Raw genomic sequence first — 14797 nt, forward strand, 5'->3', positions numbered from 1 at the left:
GAAAAAACCTGAACGTCGGTGCGGCTCTATACGGCGCCTGCGCACCGACGTTCGGGTTCTGTCGGCAACCTGTGACGCGCAGTATGCGCCGTTCGGAAGCCTGTCAATCACAGGCAGTGCTTGGGAACGCCCACTCCCGCGGGATTGCCGTGAGGTGAAAATCGGGATTAAGAGGTATGTGCTGAGAAAAAAAAAACACCGGCATTCTGTCGGTAGGATGGCGCGACTCCGTGTGATGTCAGAATTTTTTTTAAAGGGTGAACCTCCACTTTAAGATATAGCATACACATTTTTGAGCCCAGACCTGAATCTGGATTGAAAATCTGTGGGGTGATCTGAAGAGGGCTGTGCACAGGAGATGCCCTCACAATCTGGCAGATTTGGGGTGTTTTTGCAAAGAGTGAGCAAATATTACCTAGTCAAGATGTGCCATGCTGATAAACTCGTACCCCAAAAAGACTGAGTGCTGTAATAAAATCAAAAGGTGCTTCAGCAAAGTATTAGTTTACACTTATGCAACCATAATTTTTTTTTTTTTTGTACTTCCCTCCACCTAAAAGATTTGTTTGTTGTTCAACTGTGTTTTATAAACATAGATCGCATCAAACGTGGAAAAAGTTCTGAAATTCTTTATCTGTAATTTTTTTAAATCGCAGAAACCTGATATTTTAACAGGTTACCCAGTATTGTACTGCAGAAGTGTGAATCCAGCTTCATCATATTTTTGGTATTTTTTTATTTCATCGTAATACGTTCTGAGTAAACCACTTCACCTAATGAATGAGGGAAACCTTGACTTTTTTGTATCATCTATTTCTGGGTCTTCCTTGGCAATGGCTTGTCTCGACATGTATTCACAGCAGGAAAATCTTATACAGGAGCTTGCCCCACTATAGACTTGATTATGGACAGGTGAGAACCACGGGAGACACAACTTATAAAAGCTCTCGCAATCTATCACCCATCGTTTGGACTTTGCGTGCTGATTGAAAAGTGCAGCAGGTAATCCTGGCTGGGATGAACTACGATCTCTTAACCTCTACACTGCCAATCCCACCGGTTTTAAACTTGGGCTACTTAAACACTGAAGCGATGGGTGCATCGGCGTTAGTGCCGCTAGTTTTATCGTCGCTTTACCGTCTTTTGCTGCGATTTTTGGGCGCTAGCGTTGCAGAAACACTGCTTTGCGGGTGTTTTAGAGGTGCTGCCCTATTGATTTCAATGCTGATTGCTGTACCCCCGAGGGGGTGCGTTTCCTCAGTGGGATTTTAAACGTGGGAGATTGGTTGAAGAGTAAAGACTAAAATAGTCAACAACTGTGTATCAAAAAAGTATCAAATTTTATTTAAATAATGTTGTTCGTAGACAATATATCAAAGTTAGTGTTAACAGCATGAAATACAAAGCATCCAACTGACCAAGTAAGAAAAAAGGGCACGGCCTGGGGTATGCAACTATCAACGGCACTGAGCATCACTAATGATAAGACACAAACTAACAAACAGATGTATATATATTAAAGTGACAGAAAATGCAACAAAAAACCCTTTCAAAAACTGTCTCATGGATACAGACAGAGGTGCCAACGTTTCGAGGCTATGGAGAGTAACGCTTCTTCATCAGGGCAAGGGTGATGCAGAAATGTCGCAGTACAATCTAGAAATGGAAAAGAATAAAATAAGTACTTCCAATAAAGAATACAAAATATAAATATAAAATGCTAATTACAGAGGACAATAATCAAATGGCACTAACAAACCCTCATCATGGCTCTCACCGTGTATGAAATAGTGCCCAGAACCACATATGGGGGCAAAAAGATCCCAGATATCATTTATAATGTTTAAACCATGCTTGCAAGCTTTAATCTTCAATTGGTATGACGGACTAAGGCAAATAAGAGTAAATACTAACCGGTCAGTAAATGGTCGGTCTGTCTCCAAGAGAGACCAGACCGCACGTGTTGCAATGCCGGTTAAGAGAAAGGGTATATCCTAGGTCATTAAAAGCAAGTTGGTTCACAAAGTATCTTCATACGATGGAACCTATGGTCTAAAAGATATAAGAAGCAAGCAGGAAAGGAAAAGGAAAAAACATCATAATGCCATATACAAAAATGGAGTAATAAACTTGTCAGTGGTATCAGAGACAGCCTGTGTAGTAACATACCAATTAAATTAATATGTGCTGATTGTGTGTCTTAAATGCAAATTGCTTGGAGGGCTTAAGGTGTCGGAGAAATTATTGGCAACAGGGGGCGGCCAAAACACGAAAAGGACCCGCCTGGGTACCTAAGATGGTGGATCAAAAATGGAGTATGTCAATACACTGTAATATAATGATATGAAACATGTCTGCCAAATGATACCGGGGAGATATATACAAGAGGTCCCCAACAAGTCAAAAAGGGGTCTATGTAAAAATATGTATAGAACTATATTTATTTGACCCTCATTAGCGTGAGGCAGGTAATTGGTAATGTGCCTGCCAATGCTGTTAAAGCAGTGTTTCTCAATTCCAGTCCTCAGGCCCCCCCAACAGGTCAGGTTTTCAGGCTAGCCATTATTTTGCACAGGTGATTTGATCAGTTTCACTGCCTTAGTAATCACCACAGCCTTTTCATCTGAGGGAAATCCTGAAAACCTGACCTGTTGGGGGGGCCTGAGGACTGGAATTGAGAAACACTGTGTTAAAGTAACAACAGCATTGTTACAAAGTTAAAAAAAATTGCAACAGAGGGTGACCAGATCAAACAGACTAACCCTTATATGAATTTATCTACAAGGGGGCGCGCACACAGGACAGTCAAATGCACAATGCAACCTGATGTCAATGAGTGCAATCATATATGTAGAAGTTTAGGTATTGTAGTACTCAAATTGATTTCAATGTGCAGGGACACTGTAGGAGCGGGGTATAACCCGCTCCTACAGTGCCTCAAAGATGCAGCTGGCAGCACTTTTTTTTACTGTCCTGCCAGTGCAACGCTCCAGTGTGAAAGCCCTCAGGCTTTCACACTGGATATAAAGGAGCGTCTCAGGGCGCTTTACAGGTGCTATTTTTAGCGCAAAAGCGTCTGTGTGAAAGCAGCCTAAAGACATACATTCCTAACACAAAAGGTTTTAATTAAACTAGTGACTTTATGATGCATGATGAAATTCCCAAAAGAAAAATCATACCTGTTATAGAACACAGGGGGCCAATGTACAAACTGTGTAGATTACACAAAGGGATTACAAGAGGCTTAAGTGATATTAACCACTTGCTTACTGGGCACTTAAACCCCCCTCCTGCCCAGACCAATTTTCAGCTTTCAGCGCTGATGCACTTTAAATGACAATTGCGCGATCATACAACACTGTACCCAAATGAATGATTTTTATAAAAAAAAAATTCCCAGAAATAGAGCTTTCTTTTGGTGGTATTTTATCACCTCTGCGGTTTTTGTTTTTTGTTAAAAAAAAAAAAAATTCAAAATGCCAAATAACATTTTTTTTATTTTTATATTTTGTTATAAAATTTTGAAAATGGCGAATTTTTCTCCATTGATGTACGCTGATATGGCTGCACTGATGGGCATTGATAGGTGGCACTGGTGGGCACTGAGAAGTGGCAGTGATGGGCACTGATGGGTGGCAGTAATGGGCACTGATCAGCACTAGCAAGTTACTGATAGGCAGCACTGCTAGGTGGCATTGATTGGCACCACTGGTGGGCATTGATAGTTGGCACTGACAGGGGGTACTGACTGTACTGATGAGGTGGATGTGCCTCCTTTCTCTTTGTGAACACATAAGCCGGTGATTGGCTTTTTTTTTTTTTATCCTCACGCTGTCAGCGTGAAGCGAAAAAAAAGGTTACCAGCTTTTGTTTACATCACGTGATCAGCTGTCATTGACTGACAGCTGATCACATGGTAAGTGGCAGGGACCGGCCCCTTACTCGGATCTGTGGTCACCCCAGTCTCCTGGGGCCTCGATGGCAGCATATGTATGATAGATCAATAACTAGCTATCAGGGTGGGAAGCTTCAGCAAATTAGATCATAAAGTGAGTAAGCTACTGGCTTCTTGCCAAAGACAGGTGTAGTAAGGAATACCAAGCCGATCAGTAGTGCTGAAGAAATGCGCCATAATGGAACCGGATTGGCTGACATCTCGCTATGTGATAGGCAAGCATGCCATGACAATAGCAAGGCTGTGAGCTTCCTGCAGCTCGAAGAGCTTCCCCAAAAATTCTTATACAAGAAGCTGGCTTCAGATGAGGGTGAAGGTTTGCCAGGTGGAAAACAAATTGAGCACCATCTGCAATACCCATCTGCACCAAAATTCGAATCCCCAGGACAGTCCTCCGGCGCGCACCCTCCTTCTCATTACAGGATCCATCTTGAAATACAAAAGAGGAAAGTTAAGGCTGAGAGATGAACTTTCCATCCTGACCACATCCAACCAAGAGACGTAAACTTCCTTTAGGTTAATTGGATGCAGATCAAGGACCTGAGGAGACAGATAAACTAACCAGAGAAACCAGAGAAAAATTGTCTTATGTTAAGCCTGTGAAAGGTTCCATGCCAGACAAGGTCACAGCCTTAAACCATCACCTTCCCAAGTGAAGACTGAGTAAACTACTTAAGATCCCACCAAGTCATATGGGCAGCAATATTAAGAGCCAAATGCTAACCTATGCCCAGCTGCAGGAGAGGACTTGTCCAGCGAATAAACTTTTTGTGAGAAAGTCCTGAGGCTTACACCAAGATAAACAATCCCCACGTCTAGCAATAGATTTAACATTAGTAGTAGCCGCCTTCTGCTAGTAATAAGTGTTCAACTTCAGCCACATCTATAATGCTGTTGACCTGGACTGTCTCAAAGAGAACCTGTCCCTGGAAGGCCATGCAGGCTGCTACTTCCGACTGATCCTGCTCTGGTTTCTTACCTTGAGCCTGCTCTGGTTCTTCTCCACTCATGGTAAACATGGTCCTTGATGCAGGGTTTGCGCCTATAGGCGTGCTGGCATGCAGTCCTAGCATGTAAATGCCCTATTTGTAAGCTGCTGGGTCTTTAACCCCATGTTCCTCAACTCTTTTGGCTGCCTGGCAAACTTATCACCTTGCTCACTTCCAAGATGGCTTCCAGGTAGTCTTGCCCCACTTCAAGATGGCCACGTTTTTTTTTTGCCCAAACCAAAGATGGCCCCCATGTAAGCTCTATCCACTTCACGTGTTCAGCATAATGCATCATTCTCTTAAATGTAGAAACTTAGCTTTCTCTTCTACAATTTCCACCAAAATGCATACTGAAACATGATGCAGCTGCAGCCCGAGAGGAGATATAACACACAACTTATGAGGCCATTCACAAAAAAATCCAAAAAATATACGGTTTCTGTTGTGTATTCGTGCAGACTTGTCAAATTAATGAAAGCTCCACAGTAACCTTGTTTCGTGACCTGACCCAGGTCAGTGGGTCCAAGTAGTAAAACAAGGATGACAGCTGTGAATTGCACACCTTTTAAAAACCAGCAGCAGTGGCAGCTCCCTTTTATCTGCCCTGAGAGTCTTTTAAAGTGACCAAATGTGGTATGTTGCAGTAGTTTAAATCTAGACCTGATCTTCCCAATGAAAGTAATGTGCACATACCATTCAATCTGAGCTATATAATGTAAGTATACTGTAGTTGTGCAATGCTGCCTCTGAGTGTAAACAGTTACTAATAAAAAATAAAATTTTAGCTTTATTACTCAGACAGGTACATTATCTTAACAAAAGTAAAAAACTGCGCTATAAGTTTCTATATAATAAATTTAGAAAGCAGCAACTCTGCTGTGAAGATATACACACTTCCAAATAAGCAATCATAGAGTTGCGCTAGAACGACCAGTAAGAAAACGTTAGGAAATTTAATAAATCAAATGGATAGTCCCAAATGTGATAAAAAAAAGGAATCCTTTCAGTGGTATCCACACCATCCAACATTGAAAAGTGCATGATCCTTAAACTGCCTCCTCCACTATAAAGAATGCTCTTACCAGTCTGCACAGGCCTCTTATTACGGAAGATCAGTAACACTCTTGGCTCAAAACCCAGCCAGGGCCTTTATCCATCTAGGAGAACCTAAAAGTAGGGATGGGCTTAACGGACCCCTGTTCAGTTCCGGCCCCAACGTTCGAACACCGCAAAAGTTTGGACCCAAATAACAAACCCCATTAAAGTCAATGGGACCCGAACGTCAAATATCAAAAGTGCCCATTTTGCAAGTAATTGGGCATACAATGGTTATAGGGGTCCGGGTCCTGCCCTGGGGGACATGTATCAATAAAAAAAGGTTTGGGAAAAACTTCATTTTTAAATGAGCAGTGATTTTTTTTTTTTCTTAATTTTTAAAGTGAAAGCCTAGAAAGGAAAAAATACTTCCAATATAGTACCTGGGGGGTCCCCTTAGTCTAATTGTAAAATGGCAGATCTGTATAATGTCTAGAATCTGCTGCAGCAATAATTGAATTTATAAAGCCAAAACACAATTTTTCATGCAAGCTGCCATTAGTTTGCTCAGCAACAGCTGGGGAGCCAGTGTGTATGATGAGGCCACAAGATTAGAGATTTTCTGGATACATTCTGGTGTCATTTTGACTAAATTTGGTCTTTGGGTGTCGTGACGCCTCCCCACCGTAACCCTAGAGATGATCTTGATGAAAGCAAGAATTTGTCTTGCTGTAAAAAAATCGCTATGATATGCACCTGTCAGACAGGTGCTGAAAAGCTAATGTAAAGGAGAAGTTGAAATCTGTACATAGATGCACTTTAATCAATGTAAAGAGGTGTTTGGTGCCCTTTTAATTTGAATACTCATACTCCACGGATACAATATAATATACTGCAATATAATGCGCCAAATGTACAGTGACGCACAGAACTATATGGCGTTAAACTGGCAGTAACGCACACTAAACTATATGGCGTTAAACTGGCAGTAACTCGCACAGAAGTAAATGGCGTTATACTGGCAGTAATGCAATCAAATAGACGGTGTTCAACCGTCACTAACCTGACGCTATCTGAACTGTCCCTACTCTAGCTGTCAAGTTTACTGACACGGTCTCACTACACTACAGTGAAACTTTCTGAGCTGTCCCTACTCTAGCTGCACACTATGCAAAGCTGAATGATTGTCCTCCTCACTACTCACACTATCCCTAGACTGACACTAAACTAATATTCTATACTGACACTGACAATTGAAGCAAAATGGCACACTACAGCACATTAACTAACTAATATCACTGAACAGAGCCATGTTCTCTCTCTGCGCCAAAATTGCACTGATAATGGCTGCACTTGCAATAATACTTATACTGTGGGGCGGGAATGAGTCATGATTGGATAAAGTCATGATGACCGTGTCCAATCATGACTCTAACAGTGCTCTGTGCCCTGATTGGCTAAAGTTTTCACAGATTTACCAAAACCATATAAATTGAGGTCAAACCTAAACACTTACAATTTGTATGTAATCAGGCAGTACCTTGCATTACATAGTTGAAGGTAAATCTAATGGAAATCAAACAACAAAAGTTCTATAGTGTGGATCCAGCTTTAAAATGGCCAGCGCTGAAGCATATTTCAAGGCTGATTCTTCTTTTAGAGTCAGCAAGTGGAAAGAGAGTAGATAGAAGGGTCAAATAATATCTGAGTTTCTCAAAAGAGTGGAGGGAAAAGAACAGATTTAAAGATGAGTCTTAATTATATAATCATGGGATTATTGCGAGCGCTGTTGGTGCTAAAATATGCAAATTAAGGTTTTATTATCAGACTCGGTGTGAAGTGCAGTATTACTTATTGCAAGAAAAATGCATGCTGTGGTCGGCTTCTCATTGGGACCATTGATGTACTTGAATCTAGTTTTTGTATTTATTTATTTCCAGAAATGTATGCAAAGCTTTTTTTCATATATATGTTTGCATTGTTTGCTGGAATTGTTCGCATATTCACTGCATTGATAGGATGTCATTTTTTGAAAATGTTAGCTGTTTGTACCGACCACAACCTCTCTGTCAGTTACAGACCTATTCATCACCCTGTCTGTCTTATTTGTTTATTTCCTGTGCTCTGTATGTTAATATTTATTGAAAAGCTAGCATTTCCTCTACAGTAAAACTATTTCATCCATCACTTTTCTTTTTTAATGTTGGTGGCATTTAGTCTTCTCTTTGCATACCTATTGAGTTCCATGAGCTGCAGAGTCTAGCAGAAATATGGAGTCAAATTCTGAAATCCATATAAAAGACAATCCAATCAGTCATATTTAAGTATAAAGAAGATGCTAATCAAACACTGAAAATTCAGCAATATGTGGTATGTGCAATGAAGCAATGAATGTGATTTTAATTAAAATGTATTTAAACGTCCTTGGGGATGTAGCACCCTGCCCTAGGTTGGATACATTTTGTTTTTGGCTCTGTTGTACTCAGTTGAGCAGCGATCTGTTTTCTAGGTTTAGGCAGATCTATCACTAAAACTGATTGCACTTTTCTGCCCCTGTAAGGGGCTTCCAGAATGAGAATGGGAAGATTAATCTTTGGGCTATGAATATTTATCTGACCTCGGCCAATTCCTGGGAGGGAGCACCCAGAAGGTGTGGCTAAGGTGAGGGCAAATGTTTTGGAGGGTCTGTTCTGAGTTCTCTTCTCCTGGGGTCTCTGCCCCGGGAGGCAGCCTGCGATACAGAAGCATTGTTGCTGTTGGGCCTCAGCATGAGCTTGTCTGAGGGAGCCTGGATTGAGGAGAATTTGCTGTAGGATGCTACCTTGGGAAGCTGGGCTGGAGAAGGATCCCTTTCACAGAAGTGTTGCAGGGGAGCTGTGTATGGGCATTGAAATTAGAACCGTTTGCCTAGGGCTCCAGGTGTACCTGTGCTTTGAGAGACGCTACAGGGGCTATGGCTGCTCTTGCATACTCTGACTAGCTGGCTGTCCCCTTTACATCCAGCGATATTAAATACTTGGGGTTGCTACTAGGTGACTTTGCCCAAGAGTCTGTCGTCTGATGCCTGTGTGTGCTTTGGATTGTCTTGCACCCTCATTGCTCTGCCAACCTGTGTTCAAGTGCTGCAATAAATCTTCAAACAGACACCACTATACTGAGCTTGAATTTTGTAAGTGTGCTCTGGAACTTGAACCTGGGACCTCTGCTGTGTCTGGGAATCACTTTTCTCGCTGAGCTACCTAAGATGCTGGACAGCACCTTGTCTGATGCCTTAACTTATGCTAAACCTTGAATTTTGCTCCTCCCATAAACTTCCTGATTTAAGTCATGTCACTGCACTTTGTTTGCCAGATTATGGTGCTCTCTGCAGCCAGTATCTTGCGCTCGTCTTCCCTGCTGCCATCCATATTTTGCTACCACTCGTTATCAACCCTTAGCTTGTTTCTCAACTATGCTTCTGCCTGATCCCAACCTGCAACTACTCATTTATTAACCTTTAGCTTGTTCTTTGACTACACTTCTATTTGATTTTTCCTGCTTGTTCCCTTCCGGAACCCGGCTTGCTTACCTCCTGGTGGTGGGATCCTGAGGACCGCAACCTGATACTAATATGCAGCAACATCCATCTCCACCTTCAGGAGATCTGGTGAACACCAGTTGGTACTAAGACTTTGCACCTCAGGTGAGCCCACATCATCCGCCAGGGTGATTGTGTAGCTATCTTGCTGGTTGGTGGTCAAGCAACTGCTGTAGCAAATGGCCTTCAGACCTAACCTCTGATCGTGACAGGCAGCCTCTGAGCAGGTGAGGAAGACCTGGGTTATTTCCAGAAGCCTCTCTGAGGGTAAGCACTACAGGGAGATTATTTCCCTTACTTTTGAGTCCCGGGGACCACGTGTCTCAATTGTAACATTTTCTACTATGCCAGATTCAGTAATCTCAAAATGTTAGATTTTCTCTCCTTTTCAGTCCTAGTAACAATGGTCATGCGGATAAAGAGTGAAAGCGGGGAATAATTAGAGAATTATTAAGTTCTTAAAGGACTCTAGTATTTCTGGGAATTTTGACCCACATAATTCACAAATGATGTGGTCCAAGATTAAGTCATTTTGAATTTTTTTTATACAATATATCACTATTGGAAGATGTGAACCAAACTACCTCTGTACTTTTGATGTCTCGCTCATCCAACCAGTAAGGGAGCAACTTATCCAAGTTAATGTCCCACACATTTTAGCAATCCTGTCACTCGTGTGCTCATGCCAGCAACAGGATCGCTAGTGTGACAAAGTAAAAACCCAGTGGTGATCGCCACCAAAAGAAAGCTCTATTTGTGTGAAAAAAAATTATATAAATGTATCGTGTGTACAGTGTTGCATGACTGTGCAATTGCCAGTTAAATTAACACAGTGCTGAATAGCAAAAAATGGTCTGCTCATAAAGGTGGTAAACCTATCCAGAGGTCAAGTGGTTAACAAAATCATACATCCAGCATTATCTAAAATTAACACTTAGCAGACGGTACAATGTTTTATACATATTACTGTAGAAAATTATCAGAGTGTGATATAATATACCGTGGTCTGTAGCCTAATATATCCCGTTTTTTGTTTACACATACACAGGCCAACATTTCGTTACTTTACTTGGTACACCTGTATCCTTGGGATTTTGGGATGTCTCACCATGATGTTTCTCATCCAACCAATTTACGCCTCTGCAAGCATAGTTTTCATGTTAATCCTACTCGTGTGCCTGCATTACTTGTCCCCAAGCCATAGCTGGGGCTTCATCACTCAGGCTCTCATCTTCCACCAGGTGAGTGGAATATACTCTCTAAATGTTTATTATGTGTTTTGTATGTGCATATTAATAAATATTAGTTTATATTACCCATAGCATTCCGAACACCATTTTATATTGCCAAAAACGTTCTGGAATAACCACAAATTGTTGTTGGATATGCTTTGTACTGCAGAATGCAGTATAGACGAATGTATAGTGAGACACAGTATGAAATATATATGCATATAGATATAATGGAAGGAAGAGGGGCAAACAGTGATGAATAGTGAAGGTAGGCGATGGACATGTTACTGCTGAATGGTGAAAGAAAATGGATGGGAGGAACATGGTTCAGCTGAAGCCAAGTATGGAGGCAAGGAAAGACATGTTACTTCTAAATGGTTGAGAAAGATATAGAGCTGCTTAACAGTGAACATATTTGTATATTCCTGTGAATACCTTATATCAGTGGCCAATCTAGGGTATGGCAGCCATGGCAAGTGCCATGGGCGCCATATGAAGGGGGCGATCATAAACAGGGACACCAGCATTAAAGTTCTTCACTGAATTTAAAAGTAGAGCTTTTTAAACTTCTCTCCGTTTCTACTTGCTTATGGGGGGGATGCAATTACAGTTTCCTGGGTCCCATCAGGTCAAAATAGGGGCCCAGGAAGTGAACATATTTTCCGGGCACATGTACATCAAGCTGCCCCGCTACTCAATTAGTCCCGGCTGGTCGAGTGATTTTCTGCTCTGCTCCCGTCCTCAGGTGCTGAGATGCAAGTGCTTCTGACAAGTAACAGCCGGAGGGCAGTGGGGCTGCATGTACTGAGCGCCACACAGATTGGCAGTGGAGACTGTCAGTCTGCAGTTGTGTCCTGGCAGCTGGCGAAAAGTTGTAGGAGCTGTTTGTACAGGGAGGCTGAGATCGGACAGTGATAAACGCTGCCCAGCTTATATGGAGCTTGGCATCCCGGGATCCCTGCAGACATGCCTGCTTATCACTCCCCCTCCACAGCTGAGACTGCTCTGTGCATAGGTGAGCATCAAAGTTATGTGTGTACAGAGAAAGATCCCCCCGACAGATATGACTGACCCAGCCATAGACTGGCTGGAAAGCAGGAACAAAGATTGTCTCTGGCCAGCCGCACACTGAACAAATTATAGCCTTTATTGAAAAAAGGACAGCACTACAAGTCACAGCAACTTAAAATAAAATAAAACCCAACTTCTGACGCGTTTCGCACTAACACTAGTGCTTAGTCATAGCTATGACTAAGCACTAGTGTTAGTGCGAAACGCGTCAGATTGTCCAGAGACAATCTTTGTTCCTGCTTTGCTAAGTGCATTGCCTGCACCTGAGTTGTCTGCAACGGTGGATGTTCGTCTGGGTTCCCACCTGGAGCGGCTATTACCTTTCCCCATAGACTGGCTGGAACTCGGCTTCCTACAGGAGGAAGAAGCTAGCAGGATCCTGGAGGTCCTGAACTGAGGAGGACAGAGAGGGATAGAGAGTCAGGTAGGCAGTGATAAGGTCAGAGCAGAGGAGTAGATCTTACATTCTACCTCCCAGTCTCCATACAAGTCTGTATGAATGCATTCCTGTTTTGTCACAGTATTCATAGTAGAATTTTTCAGATAAGCCCCTTCCTTTCAGGCTGATGTCAGGTGGGATACTCTATTGCTAGTTACAAAGATTCAGTGGCAGAGAACCTTCTACCTACCTCTATGGCATTGCTTCCTCTCAGAATACTACAGAATGTTGATCACTAGTGATGGCAATGCTGTATCCTGGCCTAGGCCAACCAGGCCTAGGGCAGCAATTTGCAAGGGGGCAGCACGGAAAGAGTCCCCGCCGGCTTGCGCTACACTGTTAGTGTAGCGCCAGTCTTATGGGGCGGATTGGGATGAGAGGCAAAGAGTCTAGAGTCCTCATAAAGTGGCCGGCATTCCGCAACTGGGGGGGGGGGGGTGCCGCTTCTAATTTTGATTGTCCTATCATCCTGGACCACAAACCCTCCTCACTGTGTTCTATGTTTTCTGCTGCACCATTGGCATGGTTATATCTTAGTCCTCTCCATAAAATGATCAGAAATTTGTGCTTAAAGTAGAACTATAGGCAACACTTTTTTTTTTCATTTTTGATAGAACAAGGGAGGGTTATAACCCCTGTCAGTTTATGTTTTACCATCCCTGTCCCATTGCAGAGATTTCCCTTCACTTCCTGCCCTATAGCCAAACAGGAAGTGAGAGGAAATATGTATGCAAATTCAGGGAGTTCATTGCCCCCTCCCCCCCAGGCCCTCAGAACTAGTGTCCCCATTTAGCAAGGGGTTTGGCCTTGACAGAAAGGGGTGAGTCATATTTAAATTAGGGGGTGCACAAGTTTAGCCAGGCCTAGGGCAGCACAAAACCTACACTACTGAGTGATGGGAGTGATTCCAGAGGGACCAACTGGCAGCCTTGTTACGATCCTGCTTGCAGTTCATTTTGACTGGCATAAAAGGCGCATGCATGGGAGGGAGGACGGTGATGGGGAGCTCCAGTGAGTGGCTGTGGTCACCAAATAGGAGTTCTTAAGCCTGAAGGAGCTGAGACTGTAAGCATGTTCTAGGCCTGAGGCCGGGTCACAGAGAGTGAGTTACTGTCAGGAGACCTGTCACCGGCCTGTGCTAGGCACTGTGTCATTATTGATACTTGTCTTCTGTCATCAGATTATCTGTGTAGACCCAAGGAGAATGTGTTCAGGATTGATTTACTTTCGTCAAGATCAGGGACCTGGAGACTGGCACTGTGCTCTGAGATCTCCATACCCTGCTCAGGTACCTGTCATGGAAGGCACCTTTCCTGGAGCAGGTCTCCTTCATACTTCAAGTAGAACTAGAGTTGTTGGATGGAGTAAGGGAAAGTTATTGTTCCCAATTTGACATCCATTTGACATCCATTTGGGTGCGGGTGCATGTCCTTGAATGCACACTCTGTGCTCGTGGGCATGTTCCTGCACAAAAACGGATATCAAGTTGACAGCAGGGGCTGTGTTCATGCAGCTGCTGCATCCCAATTGATTTGAATTGGTCTGCCTGCCGGTGAATGTACTGAATATCTGTGTGCATCTCATGCAGTGAAAACATGGCCCTGTACACTTAAAATGTTTTGACAGGGACGCAGTTTCAATGCTTGCTATAGGCGCCATTTTCACTAGATACACCTCTGCCTTCTATAGACTGTGAATCTAGCTACCATTCAAGGAAGAAGGCTACATGATATTTTAGAACTCTAACAAAGTTTATGTAGCCAGAACTAGGGTCTTTGTGGGAGGAATAGAATGGGGTTATATAAAGGAGAATAGGTCTTTAGACCATTGTCTGGTGTCTTTAACCACGTAAGGACTGTTTTTCAGATTTGGTGTTAAGTAATTTTCTAGCAAAAAAAAAACTGTTTTAATCTTTTAAAGCGGGGGTTCACCCTATGAACGCAAAAAAAAATATTTTTTTTTCTTTTACCATAAAATCAGGCATTGTAGCGCGAGCTACAGTATGCCTGTCCCGATTTTTTTACCCCCGTACTCACCTTGTACTCGTACATCGAAGATACCGGGGAATGGGCGTGCCTATGGAGACGGAGGATGATTGACGGCCGGCTCTGGCGCGTCACGCTTCTCCGGAAATAGCCAAAATAGGCTTGGCTCTTCACGGCGCCTGCGCATAGCCTGTGCGCAGGCGCCGTGAAGAGCCGAGACCTACTCCGGCTGTCTTCGGGGAGAGTGACGTGCCAGGGCCGGCCGTCAATCATCCTCCCTCTCCATAGGCACGCCCATTCCCCGCGGGAGCCGAAATCTATAATGTACGATTACAAGGTGAGTCCGGGGTTAAAAAAATCGGGACAGGCATACTGTAGCTCGCGCTACAATGCCTGTCTCGATGGTAAAATCAAGTCAGTGAGGGTGAACTACCGCTTTAAAACCCCCAAACATTATATATATATTTCTTCTAACATCCTAGAGAATAAAATGGCGGTCATTGCAATACTTTTT

General features: G+C 43.0%; 1 protein-coding gene across 1 annotated transcript in view; it reads left to right on the top strand.

Annotated features, from left to right (window-relative positions):
* The window catches only part of LOC120935687 (solute carrier family 12 member 9-like), a 360381-nt gene that overhangs the window by 284854 nt on the left and 60730 nt on the right, over positions 1–14797 (top strand). The window contains exon 9 of the mRNA XM_040347741.1: positions 10605–10797. Coding sequence (XP_040203675.1) covers positions 10605–10797 — 193 coding nt within the window. The remainder of the gene's footprint in view (positions 1–10604; positions 10798–14797) is intronic.

The sequence above is a fragment of the Rana temporaria genome, chromosome 4 (genome assembly GCF_905171775.1).
Source record: "Rana temporaria chromosome 4, aRanTem1.1, whole genome shotgun sequence".
NCBI classification, from domain to species: domain Eukaryota; kingdom Metazoa; phylum Chordata; class Amphibia; order Anura; family Ranidae; genus Rana; species Rana temporaria.